The 19,313-nt window shown below is 34.5% G+C and overlaps 1 protein-coding gene across 2 annotated transcripts in view; it reads right to left on the bottom strand.

Annotated features, from left to right (window-relative positions):
• Positions 1-812: 812 nt before the first annotated feature.
• LOC114031797 (desmocollin-2-like) overlaps positions 813-19,313 on the bottom strand; it is a 42,710-nt gene continuing 24,209 nt past the window's right edge. Inside the window, exons 8-17 of one of the 2 annotated variants that reach the window (XM_027846933.1) lie at positions 15,881-16,015; positions 14,934-15,119; positions 12,957-13,210; positions 12,674-12,816; positions 10,651-10,878; positions 8,280-8,516; positions 7,586-7,710; positions 2,922-3,188; positions 2,241-2,286; positions 2,065-2,157 (exon numbers count right to left, since the gene is read on the bottom strand). In XM_027846933.1, coding sequence (XP_027702734.1) covers positions 2,251-2,286; positions 2,922-3,188; positions 7,586-7,710; positions 8,280-8,516; positions 10,651-10,878; positions 12,674-12,816; positions 12,957-13,210; positions 14,934-15,119; positions 15,881-16,015 — 1,611 coding nt within the window. In that variant the 3' untranslated portion in view covers positions 2,065-2,157; positions 2,241-2,250. Of the gene's footprint in view, positions 2,158-2,240; positions 2,287-2,921; positions 3,189-7,585; positions 7,711-8,279; positions 8,517-10,650; positions 10,879-12,673; positions 12,817-12,956; positions 13,211-14,933; positions 15,120-15,880; positions 16,016-19,313 lie in introns of both variants that reach the window. The other variant, XM_027846932.1, reaches the window with a different exon arrangement.

The following is a 19,313-nucleotide window of genomic DNA, read 5'->3' as shown; positions in this document are numbered from 1 at the left end:
ATGTACCCTCCCTTATTAGCAATGACTTACAAGGTCTCCTTAATTCCACTTCATCATCTCTTGCTTCTGTTGTCTGTACATTCCCAGCAGCCACTTTAATTCAGGCCCTCATCCTATCTTGCTCAATCTAAAAATCCTCCTAATCAGAATCCTGCTTTACAGTGTATGGTGTTTTCAACCTATCCTTCACACAGTTGCTAAAATAATCTATTCCATTTTCATACAGAAATCTGATTTTATGTCACACCTCTGTTAAAAAAACCTGCAGTAACTACCCATTGCCTCTCCATTAAAATACAGTCTCCTTTGCTTTCCATTTAAGACCACCCATACTCTGACTGCAATCTGTCTTTCCAGCATTATATCACATTTCTGCCCCTCCACACCCACCATGTTCACACCAAACTAGTTGTTCTCCAATCTTGGTCTACCGTCCCCATTCTCCAAACACAGGTTGTCTCCATCCCTGGAATTACTCCATACACATTTCTATCTGTTTAAATTCTTCAAGGTTCACCTGAGGTGAACCTTTACCCTGATTCCTTCTTTGATAAACCTAACTGAAAGTGTTATTTCCAGGCTCAAATTTTCTTAGAAGACTCTATGTTCATCTCTCTTCTGCTGTTGTCACACCCTACCTTATTTTCTAGGAATTTGGGTACATGTAATGAACTGTGATTTTTTTCATCTTTGTTGTTTATCACAATGTTTTGCACAAGGTAGGTATTTAATAAATTGTTGAATTGAATTCTAAACGCTGTATATTCACATATTGTCTTTGTCTCTCCTTTTAAAAAAAAAGTTGGTTTTACTGAAAGCATGGAGTAAATTTTATTTTTATCATTTTAATGGCAAAATTAAAGACTCTAAAAGACATAGCAAAACAGTCACCAGAGACATTTGATACAATTATAATAACACATATTTCCATAAAATCAAGAAAATATAGCTTTACATAAAACAAAGGGAGTTGATAGGGCAAAGGGGACGGGTGTTGAGGAAAGATTTTTAGAAGTTTTAGGTTCCTCTAGCCCATATTATAACTATTTTTAGGCTAAACATTTTAAATAAAGAATATAACATTCAGGATATAAAGATTATATCAAAGAAAAACACTGCAAAAACAAACTTCCAAAAATATGCAAATACTTTTGAAAATATATTTGAAGTCTACATTTCCATGGCATTCAAAAGATAAAATGTAGATCCAGTGCTGATTATTTTTTTATACAGTAAATCATCAGAAACCTGGACTCCATTAAATTGTAATAAGTGATAATTTAGATGGACAGTCTTTCAACTGAAGCTTATCTTTGCACTGCTCAAAATGGGTATGCTAAACAAATTGTTACCAAGACTAGAGAAGACTATTTAAAATAATGAAGAAAACTGTTTTTACGCATCCTCACAATTACCAATGCTGAACACATTTGATGAGCTAAGTGACCAAAGTAATAATTAAAAGTAGGGCCTCTCAAAAAAGCTTTCCTAAACTTTGTAATTTTAAGTGCTTGATAATAATAAAACTGTAGTGCTTTTTTTTTAAAAAAAAAAAGGTACTTACTGCAGACTTACTAATTCAGAATGCTCATCCATGAATTAACAAAATATGACTATATTTATAATACTTCTAGTGCAATCTTGCAAACTGCCAAGTGCCTTTACTATCCACTAGTAAAGAATGCCAAGTTCATTCATTTTACTATCTGTCAATCTCCTCTAAGGAAGACAGGTAATTTTTGTGTTTTAAGTGTGACCATAGGTAAGTTTTTATGCTTAATTTAAGATGTGAACATGCATTTTGGCAAAACAGCTTCTCTCAAATGAAGAATAAAAACCTATAATATGTTGTATTCAAGTTTTAAAATATCCCAGCTTTGAAGTCTCCAAAAAACAAAAACAAAAAAAACCACAACTCCACTCCAAGTCCCAGTACTGAATTGTTAGAGAGACAGTTATCTATCTCTTCATGCATGCTTCTGCTAGAGTCCTAAATTTGGGTTCCAAGTGATCTAAAAAGTCAAGCCCTTCTTCATCATGGCGCTCACTGCAACACCCTACAGAACCAGCCGTGGAGCCTTTTCCTTCATAGCTGTATGTAAGGACATAGTCTCGAGCATGGGTCTGATCTTCATTCTGATTGCACAGTTGCACCTTCTGCACAGGGGAAAATGAACAACACATTATTATTTTTTTTAGACACCTAAGCTTATTAACATAAAATTATTTCTTTGATTTACCTTTCATTGTTTAATTTTTAATCAGAGTGTGTCCTCTAATGGATTCCTACATACAAAAAATGCACATGATTGGTGTATATATCATGATTATACTATAAAATCAATCTTTAGCATGCTTCTAATAATCAGAAAGGAGGCAATATACATACATGCACATATACAAATTTTCTTGTTCAATAATAACTAAGACTTGTATAGTGTTTTAAGGCCTTCAAAGAACTTTTTACATATTATCTCTATGTTTCCTTCAGAAATCACAACAAAGAGAAATAATAATTAACTAATCTTGAGCCAGGTTTTTTCTCAGATCTTTTTAATAGAGGTAAGAGTTACTAAATATGCTAAGTACTACATTTACCATGCTTGATTTCAAACTCTGGTTCCCCAAACTCGACAAACTGGGATAATTTACTTAAAAAAAAAAGGTACAAATAACAGTCAAGGACATAAATGGAATGAGTAAGTTAATGTATCTGATTTTTTTTTCCTTAGACATAACCAAATCCAAAATTCAAGGGAGGAAATGTAACTTCTCTGTGAATAAGGCTAATAATTTTAAGGAAGATATAAGCTAATTTTCTATTATTGAATCAGAAATCTACTGCTCATTATTTATAAGTTTGAAAGAATCATAACTTAGATGTACTCTATATTATCTTTAAAAAATTGGGAAAGACTTACTTCACCAAGACGGGGTTGAGTAAAATTCTGCCATTCAGAATAAGTGTATTTGCAGTTGTCCAACTCAACTTGTCCTCCCCTACAAGAATCCAGGGTGTGATGTCCTCCCCTGCATGAATCCAGGGTATGATGCCCTCCTCCCTGACAGGATTCCAAAGTCTGATGCCCTCCTTTGATCATTTCAAAGCTTTCTTGCCCATTTTTTGCTCCTGATATTAATGTGCAACCAGTGCTCACATTCTGCGTAGTCAATCCATTTGTGCAATACTGAAGAAAAATTGAAGAGATTGTGTTTGGGGTTAGGAAGAAAGTGAACAAGGATACATGGAAGAAAACCCATCATTTAGATAATGCTATGTTTTTCTAGTTTGTAAATGTTAAATTTCCAGAAATAATTTTATTTCTAGAATTAGTGCCTAAAAAAAAATCACTAAAATTAGACATACAATTCAATTCAGTGCACATTCATTAAGTTTTTTGTTGATGTAAAGCATTGTGTTGGTCAAGAGTAGACACCATCCTGCCCTGGCTCATGATGCCCCAAGTCTGAAAGGCATTTAAACATAGGTATTATCTTGTCTGTTCCCCTCTTTGGGGGCATTAAAACCAGTATTCACTGTATCCCAAAAAGATATTCCTTTTCTTAAAACTTTCAGAGGAGATTCTCTAGTCTCCCTTGACATTATTTCTGGGTCTTACCCCTCAGAGTCAAGTAGTTAGACATCTTAACACAAATTTCTCTTGCTATGTTTGAAATCTTTTCACTTAGTGTATGGCAGATATAGAAGCGTTCCTCACCATTTCTCAGAAAATGCCCTATGAAGATTTGGTTTTAGATTTCTTATAAAACCTATCACATTTTCCCATATATTAAATTTTCTGTGACTGTCTCCCCACAACTAAACTATGAGCCTCTGGAGGGCAAGACCAGTTTCTTCATTTTTATTATCTTCTCAATGCCTACTGGGAAGTTCCTCGCATAGAACAATTGTTGGATTTGACTAACACTTCTTATCATCAACTTTAAAAAAAAATGATCAGGAGCAAGGATTCTCTAAAAACCCAAACGTAAAATTATAGTCTTCTAATCAAGAAAGTTCAAGATCAACTAGTAACAGGGGCTGTGTTTGTAATGAACTAAGCACTAACCTCGGAGTCAATAAGGAATTAATGAATGAAAATGAATGAAAAAGCATGTATTAAGTACTAATTGTATGTAAAGAATTGTGTTAAGCACTGAGACTGCAAACAGAAAGCAAGACAATCCCTACTTTCATAAAAGATTTGGATCAAGTCCTTCCTCTGATACATACTAGCTGTGTGATCCAGACAAGTCACCTAACCTCTCAGCACTGTAGCACTAAAACTAACACAGACCACATGCTAATCTATATCAGTGAGTGGAATTTCTGCACCAGGAGTGCCTCATTGATGAAATTAAAGTTCTGTATTAAAGTACTGATAACAATTTTAGATAATAGGATGACCAAAATTTTAGGTGCCCTGATATCCTTTTTTTCCCACTCATCAAAATATATTTAATAATTGAAAGGTAGAAGAGCATAATAGAGTGTTAGAATTGGAGTAAGTAAATTTGGGTACAAAATTAGCTTGTGGTACTTGTTAGCTGAGTGACCACAAGCATGCCACAACGTCTCAGTTTCCTCACCCATAAAATGAAAATAGTATCTGTTGCACCTACTAGACATGATGGTCAAGCTCATATGAGTTCACATGAATTATCTAAAACATTTTGCAAACCTTTAATTGCTACATTAAAGTCAGCTATTACCGTTGTTGTTAATCACATAAAAACCAAAATAAGCTAGTAGATGGGGTTTACTGTGCATCCATTTGTTGTCCGCTGTCCAGTATCAACTACAAATGCTCTGAATATCACGGTTGGGTCTGACACTGAGTTCTTTGTAGTCCTTTATCCCCCTTCAACTTTTCATTGCTTTATGAAGTGATTTTGTCCACAATCCTCCTCCTCCATAATGTTTTGCAAATTAGCTTATATTCTTTATCAATGTTGCCCCTGGCTATTCTTTTTCTCTCCGTTTGGCAAAGAGATCAAATATTTGCTGCCTGAGGTAGCTTCTTCCTGCCTCTTTATAGTGGTGATTGCTTTGAATTTGTTAAACTATAAAAATTATAATATAATCAATATCATACTTTCACGATTTACCATCTGCCCAAACCAACAGCTAGGTTAAACAGGTCATGTTGGAACTGCTATAATTTCATATTTACTTTCTCACATTTATCCCTTTTTCCAACTTGGCATTAAATGTTTACCTTTGCTGGTCAATGACCTGATTAGACTTAGACAATTTCCTCTGAAATGATTCCCACATCAGTAACTAGCTGCTGCCAAAGATAAGCTGCTTGAGGAGGGTATGGAAAAGACAACTGACTAGTGAGAGTAGGCAGGCCTGTTCAACTATCATTTTGCAACTGTTTTTCTACCAAGAAGCATAGTCTTTGGATGCAATAAGGACAGAACAGAAATGGAGAACAGACAATAATCAAGATGACTTAAGGAGTTATGGAAGATTGCATCTCACTAACCATGTGTTCAAGTCACCTGATCTTAAAACAGACAAATGGTATTACGACTTTCAAAAAATGGAAAATGGAAATGGAAAATGGAAAAATAGCCTTTGACTTCAATTCTAGGAAAAATTAAAGGAAGTATAACTAGAGATGTGATTACTGAACATCTAAAACTTTTTTTTCTTTTTCTTCCAAGGAGGAGAAACAAAACAAATTCTTGATAAGTAGGGAAAAAATTACAGAAAGAGAAGGAATTTTGATCCTAAGGAGCCAACATGACTTCATTAAGAATATAATATATTGTGTTAGATGGTGTGTTAGTTTTTTTCTTTCTTTTTTTTTTGTTCTTTAATACATGTGATGGCTTGTTGGGTATGAGAGAAGAAAGGGATGTATTTAGAAATGAAAGCCCTTTAAGAACAAAAGATACCAATTTTAAGAAAGAAAATAAATACTCAGATTATTCTGAGATTCAAAAAAATCCGTATCATGTTAAACTAATTTTATTTCCTTTGTTTTTTGTCAAAATTAGATTGACAGAGCAAGGGAATACTACAGCTATAGCTTACCTAGATTTTCAACAAAGCATTTAATAAGCCTCTGATGTTATTCTTGTGAACAAATATAGATAGATGTGGATTGGAGGAAAACACAATTAAGTGTATTTAGAGCTAGTTGAATGGAGGAATGAAAGAGTAGTCATTAATGGTTTGATGAAAACTGGGAAAGAGTTCTACAGCAGAGCACTTCAAAATCTGTGCTGAGGCTTGTGCTACTTAAGATTTTTATCAGTGATGAATAAAAGCACAGACAGGCATTCCTCTCACATTTATAGAATGCACAAAGCTGAGAGAAATAGTTAATATACTGGATAACAGAGTCAGGATTCAAAAGGTCTCGACAGACTAGCAAATTTGAACTAAATCATTAATAGAGGTGAATGTAAAATTGTACACTTGGTACAATGAATCAACTTCAGAAGTACAAGCAATTTCGGGGGCTACACAGAAGTTAATCTTTTAAAAAATGGAGTTTGAAGTGGATTTAAAGTTCTGTAAGTCAACAGTGTGAGATTTCAGCTAAGAATGTCAATTCAGTCTTAGACTACTTTAAGAGAAGTATAGGATCCAGGAATAAAGAGGTGACTGTCTTTCTCTGGTTGGACGACATCGGATAACAAATTTTAAGATGGACATTAAAAGTAGGAAATGCAAATTCATGGTTTTATAGTGAATCCTCTTTTATGTTCTGTATACATGGAAATGTTCTTTTTCTGTCTATATATTTAAGTTCAAAATGAAATTTAAAAAATTTTGAAAGGCCATTAATTAGCTGGATAAAATGCAAGGGAGGGCAACCATGATAATGAAGGGCCTGAAACAGATGCTATATGATGATCACTTGAAGGAACTAGAGATGTTTAAACTGGATTATAGAAAACTTAAGTAGTCTGCCAGTCTTTAGTTTATTTCATTTCTTAATCCCAAATAGTATGTTACATCAAAAATTTCATCGTCTTCTGTGCCCACTTTTACATAAAAGTCATCAGATATCAATGTAAAACCTTAACTGTGTGTAATATCTTAGGACATTCTCTACTTTATCATCCTTTGCAACATATGTGACCAGGGTATAATCATCTTAATGGTTACTCAGTTATCATGAGGTTATCATGGAGAGATGACCAAATATCCTATGAAATGAAGGTTTTGGCAGCCTTTGGTTACATGATGTTAGCATGATATCCTTTATTGGACAGCATAAGGAGAATCTGTGAGCCCGTAGCTGGGCCCACACTCAAAACCTTTCCAACTTGTCAGAAGCTGACACAACTTGTGCTCAATAACACAGTCTGTGAATAATCTTCAAAATTCCATGGTCACCTTAATACCACAAGGAAGCATTGCAGGAGGGCTTTAAACAGTTAAATTAAATGTCTGAGGATTGTTTTATTATTAAGTAGCATCATGTTATGAAAACTAAATATTGTAAAGACACCAATGACCTATTACTAGATGAATACCTCTTGGTTATCAATAAGACTTTCTTGTGAAAAAAAATGAAGCTTTTTTAGCTAAATATTTGTTCTTAAAATATAACCCACTTACCACTCTGTCATCTCCAGGGGCTTCGGTGTTTGATACAATAAGGTTCTGCTGAGCCAAATCATCAGGGAAGGTTTTTTTTGTTTGGGAGGAGCCAGAAGTTCCACAAACTAATGTAAATAGGATACCTATGAGGAGAAAAGAACCACTTGAATAATTTATATTAAAAGAGCATTATGGAATGTATGGAATTATATGGATGAATATGTATGGAATTAATTTCAACTTGACTACTTGGACAACCTGAGTTTAGTCTTGTTTGCATAAGCAATGAGACACACAAGGAATGATGTGCTAAAGTATACCTCCCTAATGGATCAAAATTTTACCTAATTCAAACCAGCTTAATTTATAAAACCAGAATTTTTCTCGTAGTTATTCAGACTAACTTTTGGAGAAAGTTTTTTTCTATGTAAATAAAAGCATTCCTTCAGGGAAAAGATCTTGAAAATTTCTCAAAGAATTGCTTATGTAAATAAATTCAAATCATAAGACAATTTTGCCCTAAAATGACAAATGACATTGTTCTCAGACTAAAGTCACAATATGTATTGTTCATACTTTTAATTATATACTTAAGAATTGGTTGGCTGTAAGACTATATATAGTTGCTGCATTGTATGTACACTTTAAATATAATACTAATTTTCAGAATGACTTAAAATTATTTATATTTGAAGTAAATCAAAACACTTACAAGACAGTAATGCTGCACCCAGTATCATGGCGAGGATGGCCCACTTTCCAAGTGTTACATCATTTGCACCTCGTATTGGAGATGTACGAGATCTACATTCACTTGGAACAACGCAATCACACAGATCAACACTCACTACGCTGGTTGTAGACAGGCCAAGTCTATCTCTGACTGAAACAGGTATCTCATATATCCCAAATGCAGGATCATTGCGGAAGGATATGCGTGTAGCAGTATCTGAAAGAAAATAAAAGGCAGTATTTGTTATAAAACATTCAGATAAACATCTATATCTCTCTCAGGAATTCTCATCAACTATAATAATGATATTCCAAATGATATAAGATATAATGCAAGTGTTGGAATGCAAAAAGAAGATAAAAGGATCCAAAACAGAATCACAGAATTTCAAAGTTAGAAGGGACCTCATTGTCCTGCTAGTACAATCCATGCCTAAAAAAAAGAATTGTAGCTACAACGTATCTAACAAGTGGTCAAATAGCCTTTGCCTGAAAACATTCAAAGAGCAACTACCTTCAGAGGCAGAAATTTCCAAAGGAATTTATAACCCCATTTTTTTCATATCAAGCCTATACTTTTTTGCCTGTAACTTCTATCCTCTACTCTTCATTCCACAGCCAAAAACAATAAATCTAACCCTTCTTCCACAGAACACCCCCTAAAATGCTTAAAAACATCTATAATATCCCCCAAGTTTTTTCTTCTTAATTATAATATCCACAATTCCTTTAGAAGCTGAACATCTGATAGGAATTTGAGATTCTTAGTAATTATTATCATCATCATCATCATCATTAGTAATATTAATAGTAATAGCATTTATATAGTGCTTTAAAGTTTACAAAGTATTTCTTTACAACTCGGTGAGATAGATGTCATTATTTTCCCCATTTTACGTATAAGGAAACCAAGGCAAACAGATTAAATGACTTGCCCAGGTTTACACAGCTAGTAAATGGCTGAGAAGATTTGAACTCAGATCTACCTGGCTGCAGTCCTAACACACTATCCACTGCACCACTTAGCTCCATAGCTTTAATAAAAGAAGAAAATAAGATTGGCATATATACATTACCAGGGCATTCAGTGATGAAATATTTAAATTTCTGGATTTCTAGGTTCATTTGATTTAGTTCAACTCAACAAGCAGTTATTAAGTACTGACTATGTGAATGACAGTTCAGTAGAGAGAGCCAACTTCAGTGTCAGGAAGATCTGGGGTTCAAGTCTGCTCTCTGAAACATACTAGTTGAGTGATCCTGGGCAAGTAAATTAAAACCTCAGTGTCCAAGCAACTCTCTAAGACTTTAGTTGTAGAACAACTAATGATCTACATGATTAGAGGGAGTTTCTTCCCCACAAGTACCCCTAAAATAATAAAATGACAGGGCCATACCAAAAAAAAGTGGATGATACAAAGCCAAAAAAAACAGCCTTGCCCTTTAGGAGCTACTACTGGGTGAATACATCATCTACATATCTAAATAAATACAAGATAATAATGACAAGTGAAGAAAGCATTAACTGAAAGGATAAAGAAAGAATTCACTTAGCATGTAACATCTGAGTTGAGCCTTGAAAGCTGGTAAGGATTCCAAGAAAAGGATGTAAGTAAGGAAAGAGAGCATTCTAAACATTCAGGACAGTCTGTACAAAGGTTAAGAGATGGAAGAACAAGTGGGTCAGTTTGGCTAGAATGGAGAATATATGAAAAGGAATCATCTGAAGTAAGTTGGAGAGGTAGACTGGAGCCAGAAGATGAAGGATTTTAAAAACTAAGCTGAGTAGGTTATATTTTATTCTAGAAATAATAGGAAATAATAAAATAAAAAGTGGCTTGGTTAGACCTGGGGTTTAGGATGATTATTTTGTTTGGACCAGGATGATTCAAGGAGGGTGAATGAAATCCTCAGGGATTCTTGAACCAGGCTAAAGAGGACAACACCTCCTAGGAAAACAAGTGAAAATGTTGCCTAATCTCCACTATAAATGTTATGAGTATGTTGTTCTTACACTGTAAACAAGAAGTCAAAATGGGCAATGATACCAAGATTTAGGTACATCTAAGTGATGTAGTGAATGGAACACTGGCCTTGGATTTAAGAAGACCTAAGTTCAAATCTAGCTCCAGACAGCTTGCAAACTGTGTTACTTTAAGATATCTACCTCAATTTTCTCAACTGTAAAATGTAGATAATAATAGAACCTACCTCCCAAGGAATTTTTTTAGGCTAAAATGAAATATTTGTAAAAAGCTTTATAAACCTTAAAGCACTATATAAATCCTAGCTATTTTGATGATGTTCCATGGAATAAAGTCTTTTAAAAGAAATTATTTATGAATACACACCATTAATTTTGCTAAGTCTCCATGTTCCACCACCAACACGTTCATTATTGCTTGGCAAGGTGAATTCAAAGGGTGGACCATTGATAGGTTCATCAGGATCCACAGCAACGATCTCTGCTGAGCCCATTTGCGTTTTACAGATTATCACTTTTGTTGTAGGTATGGATGGACCATTATCATTCACATCATCAACAACAACTCTCAGGGTACCGGTACATGTTCTGCCACCTAGAACACAGAAATAATAGTAACAATGATGGTGATAACATATTAGCAACTGACATTTATTAAGCGCATTAAGGTTCACAAGACTATTCAGTATATTGTCTCATCTGGTTAAAATGTAATGTATCCTTTAGCATTTGATAATTTCCTGGTGAACAAAATCCAGTGAACATATTTCAGCACTTACTACGTGCAAGGCACAAGTGTCATTTGCAAGTGGGAGATATAAAATATAAGACAGTCTTTTCCCTCAAGAGACATTACAAGACAAAAATGATTCATTATAAAATGAATTGTACAGTCAACAACTCCCATAGGAATTTGGAGAAGGGTACAACTTTTTCTGGCTTGAGTAGACAAAGAAGAGTTTACAGAGTAGGTAGAGTTTGAACTAAATATGGAAAGATGGGTAAAATAGAAATAAGAAGTGCCAAACACATGGTCCACAAGCCACATGTGGCCTAGACTGCCAAGTGCAGCCAAACCAAATTAAAATATAACTGAAAAATATTTAACAGAATAAATAAAAATACAATAAAACATAGATAACATTATATTTTAAAACAAAGTCAACAAAACAAAGTCAGAAACACAGCCCACAGGGATCCTTATGTACAGAATAATGGCCCTGTTTCTATTTGAATTTGAGACCACTGTTGTAGATAGATCATTTCAGGTGGGTAAAGTAGCATGAGCAAATTCAATGACAGAATAAAACAAAATATGCAATGCAGTATGAGCACATAGTTGAATAATTGAAAAGAACTTGTAAAGAGGGAGGGGAAGGGGCTGAATGCCAGCTAAGTGGTCTGAACTTAACCATATAGATAAAAAAGTAACCTGATCAAAGCAGTGTTTTAGGAAGATTAGTCTAGCAATAGGGTAGAGGATAGATTGAGTGGTAAAGGAAAACTGGGAACACCTGTGTGACCTTAGACAAGTCACTTCATCCTTCAGTTTCTTCCTCTGTCAAATTCATTAGACTAAACCAAGAGTGCAGAACCTGCAGCCTCTAGACCACAGGTGGCCTTGTAGGTCCTCAATTTAGGCCCTTTGACTGAATCCAAACTTCATAGAGCAAATCCTCTTCATAAAAGGACTTCTGCGAAGTTTGGATTCAGTCAAAGAGCTGCACTTGAGGATCTAGAGGGCCACATGTGGCCTCGAGGCCACAGATTCCCCATCCCTGGACCAGACAATCTTTAAGTTCCCTACTAGCTCTAAATATGTGATCTTTGACATCACTTTTAGTTTCAATTTTATGATCTAAGATTGTTCTCATATCCTTTCAGTTTATTATTAGTAGACTATTAATGACAAGAAGCTTGACTACCTACTCCCTACCCTCCATCCTGACCAAACATGCAAGTCCTTTTGTGACTTATTTTCCACTTGAAGGCAACCCTTAATACATGGTTTCTCAAAAGTCTTGATGTTTTAATAGCTTCAAACAGCACCAAGACTTTCAAGACACTGTATTTCTTTCAGAATGCAGTACAAAGTTTATTAATGATAAATTAAATTAAATAAATAATTTTAAATTTAATTTTAAATAATTAAATTAAATATATTAATTAAATATTTAAATAAATAATTAAATGATTTGAAATTGAATAAATAATTAAATTGAAAGTGTACATAAATCAGCAACATAGGAATCTCTATTACCCTGGGCCAGGAATGGGGGGTGGGGGTAGAGGGGCATTGAAGATGCAAGCACTGATAATATACACCAATTTCTGCTGTTCTCTTTCCTGGACTATTTTAGTTTTTAGGAAAAAAAAATTAACGTTCTTACCATTGTCTGCTGCCCGTACAGTGATATTATATAAGCCTTGTCTGAAGGTATTTGACTCTCTATCTAAACTTCTACGAATTTTGAGCGAACCTGATGTTTCATCAACTGTGAACAATCCTGTTGGATCATTTAATGCTTGATACCTGTTAATAAGGAATTAAATTCAGAATCTTACAAAATGTCAAAAGTATTACAAAGAGTAACTGTGATACAAATACTTAACATTCTCCAATTTAAAAAATATAATAAATGTATAATTATTTCAACACAAACTTATTAGTACCTTATGCCACTACTGCTTCTGGTTTCTGGGTCATAGGCTTTATAACCAGTGACTTGTGTCCCCAGTGCTGTGTTTTCTTTCACATGAACAGTCTGCATTTGAGGGCTGCATTCAGGCCCTTCATCTTGATCCTTAACATTAACAGTAACTGTAGTCGTGCTTATTGTCTTTGAACTACCAGATCCAGAATATGGAGCCTGATTAGTTACACCAATTTGCAGGACTACCTGGCGTGCTTCCTCATAATTCAGGCCCTGTAAAATCAAGGGTATTAAATCAGAGTCAATTCTATGCAACCCTCAGTTGCTATTTGTCATTGTTGATTATAATCGGTTTAGATGATCAAGTGATTTTTGAGCTATGTAAATGCCGTTCTATTCTCCCAAATTTCCTTTTTCAAGTCCAGGGAATAAGAAGTATTAATAACAAAGAATAAGGATATTCTCCCTTCCTTTTTTTCTCTCCTATTCCAACCAAATACTTTTGGCTTCACCTCTCCATCAAACATGCTAAATATGGTTGAAAGTTTGATTCAGTATCTTGACCCTCATGCTCGGCTGGTGGTAAGAACAATCCATAGTTTCTGACCGAAGCAGTTTTCAAGAAACTAGCAAATCTACATTACTTTATCATAGATGTAGAAGTGGAAAGAATTTTTTAGAAATGACATAGTCCAAACTCTAGATTTTACAGATGAGAAAACTAAGGCCCTGAAAAGATTGTGACTTGTCCTAGGTCATATACATAGTAATAAGTAGCAAAACTGAAACTTAAGCCTAGGTCCTTTAACTCCAAATTCCATACTCTTTCCACTCAGTATTGTGCCTAGACTCCACAAGAGTACAACAAGACAAGTCTCAAATGTTTGTGTCTTCACTGAGGCTGAGAATCAAAAACTCTCATCTACAAAATGTATGTGCTAATATGATCCCATAAAAAAAGGGGCCTCAATGTTTCTGCCCTCAGCTCTCACAGACTATAACAAGCTCACTGAATCATATATGAGGTAAAGAAGTGAAAGGGAATTTCCCTTAAAATGTGGCGGTCAGCCCAGGTCAATTTTCATTAGGTTATAGGAGCTACCTTATTTTTCATTGGGGAAGTCTGCCTTCTTATCTAGCAAAAAATTCCTCAATGATGAAAGAGAATCAAGGTTCCCTTTTACTTTGAGAAGCTCCTTAAACCATGTTTTGGAAAAGCTTTTTTATATGTTAGAATCTGTGATGATACTGATGTGAGAAATTACCTCCCTTCTCATACAAAATGAAGCAAGAAATCAGACCCTGTCCACTCTAGGCAAAAAAAAAAATATATAATGTTCAGGACAAATTCCTCTGTGCTTTTTCCTCCATCAAAGCACATCTGATGTACTGCGTTTCACTCTGGATGTAATAGTTTAAGCAGGATACTGACAAACTAGCTAGAAAAAGTGAGGATAGTAAGGGAGATGAGGGGTCTCTAAACCATGTCATAAGAAAAATTATTATAAAGATTGAAGGGTTTTAGCCTACATAAAAGACTTGAGAAAGATATGATAGTTTTCTTCAACCATGAAAAGCTATCATGTGGAAGAGGGATCAACCATGTAGTTCCAGAGATTAGAATAAGGACTACTAAGTGTAAACTGCAAGGAGTTGTATTTGCCATATGTTTTTAAAACTTTCTAAAAATCTACTATTCAAAAATAGAATGGTCTGTTTTATGAAGTACTGCACTCTCCATTTTTGGAAGTATTCCAGCAATGCTAAATGACCCTTTGTCAGGGTTCTAGAGATGAAGACTACACTTCTTGAGAGGTTGAACTTCATGTTTCCAGCATCTCCTTCTAGGTCTGAAATTACATGATTCAAACACAATAATTTTATTCTTTATATGAATATTTTACTCCTATAGCTATCAAAATAAATCTTTAATTTGCACTAAATATATATTTTTTTATTTCTTAAACTGAATTCTTAATTTTTTTTACTTTCTTACCTTAACAACACAAAGAATTCCTTCATTGGTTTTGGGGTCTGTCACAATGTGGAAATTCCCATTTTCATTACCCCTTAAAATGGTGTAATTAGCCCTCCAATTAGGAGTGTTAATCAAATCTTTATCTTCTACACTTAATCGAAGTATTTCCACATTGCTTTTATTTTCTTCTACTTCTGTCACATACTGAAAAAAAAATTGTTATTACTAAATATTGCTATAGAAAAACACTACCATATAAAGGAAGTGAAAATTATTTTCCTGATTCCTAAATCTCTCAATCTCTGTCTCTTTCTCTCTCTCTCTCTCTCTCTCTCTCTCTCTCTCTCTCTCTCTCTCTCTCTCCCTCTCTCTCTCTCTCTCTTTCTTTCTCTCTCTCTCACTTTCTCACTTTCTCTCTCTTTCTTTTTTCACACACACACACACATACCCACACGCCGTATAAAACATGAATTTAAACTGTGATTATATCCCTGATTTACAGGCTAGAAGATTTGTTAAGCTAATCTTACATGTTAGAATAGATAAGTACATGGAGATATATAGTCTCAAGGGGCAAGGTTAGCTTCTTACCAAAAAATGTCTTGCATAAGACACAGTCCCTGAGGCACTTAGATCTGATTCAGAGTTATTTTTTTTTCCAGAGAAGACAATAAAAGAAACAGGGGAAAAATGGAAAGACAACATAGAAGAAAAATTTGTCTAAGGCTGACCCTGTCTGAAACTGAAATTGTGTTAAATTTAATTATAGTGGAGAAATAACTACAGTGGTAATCCAAATGGCAACTTAACTCTTACTAATTATTACTCAAGTTACTGACTATTATCCTAAGTGATAAATCTTATATTATATTAGACAATATGACTCAAGTTGGGATGCAACAACATTTAACACTGGCATTAAACATTTTTTTGAGAGGTTACATTTGACAAAGACATGCCCTTACAGAAGCTCTTGTAAAAATCGGCAAGTTGTCATTCACATCTCCAACTGAAATGATGCAAGTTGACTTAGTGGACAGTCCAAAATACTGACCATTCATATCTTGTACTTTTAGTGTCAATTTGTATTTGTCCACGAGCTGAAAACAAAGTAAAACGTTCATTACTAGGCTGAAAGAATCAACCTATATACATTAAATATCATTTTTCCCAAAACATGGTTAATTATCATTATTACCACTGTAATACAAACTCAAATTTGTGTAATGCTCTTCAGTTTTCTGGGAATGGTTCATAAGCTATCTCATTTGATTCTCCCAACAATTCTATGATGTAAATGGAGCAGGCATTTTTATGCCTTTGAAATCCTTTCCCTCTAATTTCTCTGTTTCTGATGATGGTACCACTATTCTCACCCTTAACCAGGCTCAAAACCTTAGTCACCTTTAAGGCTCCCATTCAATTCAAAGAGAACATTTTTCTTCCTATTAAATCAAATGCAAGTTCTTTTGTTTCTACCTCTGAGATATTTCTTGGATCCCTCCCCATCTTTCCACTTCCTTTGAGATCTTTAAACCTTTTTTCATCATACCATAATAATATCCTAACTGATTTTCTGTAAACCTAAACTCTGTCCTTTCCAAATTACTCTTTATCCTCTTGGCCAAATAATTTTCCTAATGCCCCTGCTCTAATCATGTCACTCCCCTACTCAAAATAAATCAGTGATCACTCGCTTTGCCTACTAAACAAAATATAAACTCCTTTTCCTGTCTTTCAATATACTCTACAACTTGAATCCATCTTCTAGGAAATATAGGAAGAATGGGTACAGAAGTTACAAGTAACCAGGATGTTTTCACAATGCCATTACTGCCAAAAATAGGCAAAACAAGTGGTAGCTAACTGTACTAACACTTGTACCAGGATATCTAGAGTAGCAGATAAGGGAAAGAGACTGGCATATCTTAGAGCCAATAGGCCAAAATATGGTTACGGGGAAGACTGTAGCAGGAACAAGTATGGCAGAGAGAATGAAGGTGGAGCAACGTAGTTATGGTGCCCATGGTTTTTCTCCCTTTGTGTTTTCATTATGGCAAGTGGGGGTGTACCCTAGCATTTGTTCAGTGTCATAGTTCATGCTGCTTCAGTGCCATTACATAAATGTGTATTGGAGAGTCAGTCAATAAATATTTATTAAGTACCTACTATGTGCCAACCACTGTGCTAGTCACTGGGAGCAAGCAATGATGAAATCATGCTTAGTCAAGCCCAGAATTGCCCATCTGAATTATACCAGCTGAGTTTACTCATAATTTCCCATTCCTAGAGGAGAATACTTAGTGCCAAGCAAACTTTCTAAATAGTATTTCCAGGTGAATTGGTCTATTCATTTTTCCACCTTCTCATTCTGCCCTTTTCAGTTTCCATGCTTTCACCTATGCCATCCCCCATGCCAGGATCTCTATCTCCTCCTCAAACCATCCTGTTGAAATTTCTCTCTTCTTTTAAGGCCAAACTCAGGTACCACCTCTTCCCTATTCTCCCCCACCAAATGAAAGTGATCTTTCCTTCCTCAAATTTCTCATGGCACTTTGTCTGGATCTTTCCTGCATGCTAAACACATTCTGTTGAATATCATTTATTTGTACTCACCTTATGCTACCTATTAGACTGTAAGCTTGTTAAAAATAGGGCATGTTTCTTAATTCACTTTGATCCTCCACTACCAAGCAAAGTGTCTTACACAGTAGTTACTTAGTAAATATTTGTTGAATTTGACTTCCCATTTTACAGATGAAGAAACTGACTTCCTGAGAGAGTAAGTGCTTTTCTCAAGACCACAGTAAAAACACTGTCCTAATAAGACTCTTCATTATACAATGAAACAGTTCTCAGATCTTCAAGCTCTGCTCCAATACGGAAAGTAGCCCTTTATATTCTGTTCCTTCTACTCTGTTATAAATAATCTGCTTCACCTAACTAATTAAAAGTAAATTTTGATGTGTTTGGGGAAAAAATAGCAAGAGAAGTCGGGAGACCTTTGTCCTAACTCCCTACATCTTCCCTCTTAAACATCCACCCTTCTTAAACATACTTTTCTATTCATAAAATGAGGATTTTAAGATCTGGATTATGCTACTCACAAGATTACTGCCTCATCAGATGAGAAACAGACTCCCCAAATTAATCTTCTGCCTAAAATGTCTTTCTTCCCACTCCAACTCCTCCTTTCCTTTATTCAATTAAATCCTGCGATTCCATGTCTTCTATGAAGAGTAACTTGAGCTGAGGTAGTATTTCTTTCCTGATCCCCATCCTTACTAAACTCATGCAAGTCCTACATAGCATCTCTTTCCCTTACCATAAACACCTATTTAAAAAAGACATGAGCTAGTTAGTTTTCTAGAATCTAAAGCTTCAAACCTAAAACATTTAGAGAATGGAGTATGTTATTTATAGGCATATGTATTGGCTAAACAGGCTAAAGTAAACTAGGCTTATTGCAAATTGCAAAAATCAAAATAAAAGAAAAAAGCTGAAATGTGAGTGTTCTAATACTATCTTAACAGATACTCAGGTATGGGAGAAATACCAAGGATTGAGCAAAGATGGAGAGCAACAGAGGAAAAATGAGATATCAGGGTTAGGAAATTATTGCAAAGTTTGTTGTTTATTTTTTTAAGTATCATATTAAATATGCCATAAAACTAATTTCATCTCTGCTATATGAGATATAGTATTGCACAGTGGATTGGATACTAGGTTTGTCAGGATGACCTAGATTCAAATCTTGCTTCACATATGAGCTGTATGACCCTGGGCAAATCATTTAACCTTTTGGTTCCTCAGTTTCTTCATCTATAAAATGAAGCACTAAACTCAATGGCTTCTAAGTTTCCAATCTATGATCCTATCATGACTGCTTTTCTTGTTGAGATTGTTTTTTAACTCAATTAGAAGAATCTTTTCTATGGGAAAATATCTTTTAAAATAGAAGTCAATGATAAAGTGGTATTTGCCTTATAATTACTTTTCCTGAAATGTATTTCATAGAGCAAAGAATACAAATAACCTATAAAACATACAACTTGTGAGTCATGTGAAGCAAACCTTTCTTTGCATTCTTGTATTCAAGTGGATTTTCTTTGACTTTTAGCAAAATGACATTTCTTGAATTTGTCACAATTTGTACATATTACAGAATAACTGATCAAAAAAGTCTAAACTTTTAAAAATTAGCTATTAGCATCATAAAAGGATTCACTGCTCGGGTTCACAAATTCTGCTAACACAATTTTTAAAATTTAAAAGAATTTACTAGTTCAGTTTAAATTTTGAACTAGTGAAATTCAAGGTACATATTCCTTTACTAGAATACATATTTAGCACCAAACGAGTTATTCCTAAATGTTTATTCTTTAAGTACTTAGTCTT

This window comes from Vombatus ursinus, unplaced genomic scaffold (assembly GCF_900497805.2).
Source record: "Vombatus ursinus unplaced genomic scaffold, bare-nosed wombat genome assembly UNPS02015255.1, whole genome shotgun sequence".
Lineage (NCBI taxonomy): Eukaryota > Metazoa > Chordata > Mammalia > Diprotodontia > Vombatidae > Vombatus > Vombatus ursinus.
This window is presented reverse-complemented; position numbering and strand designations above follow the sequence as displayed.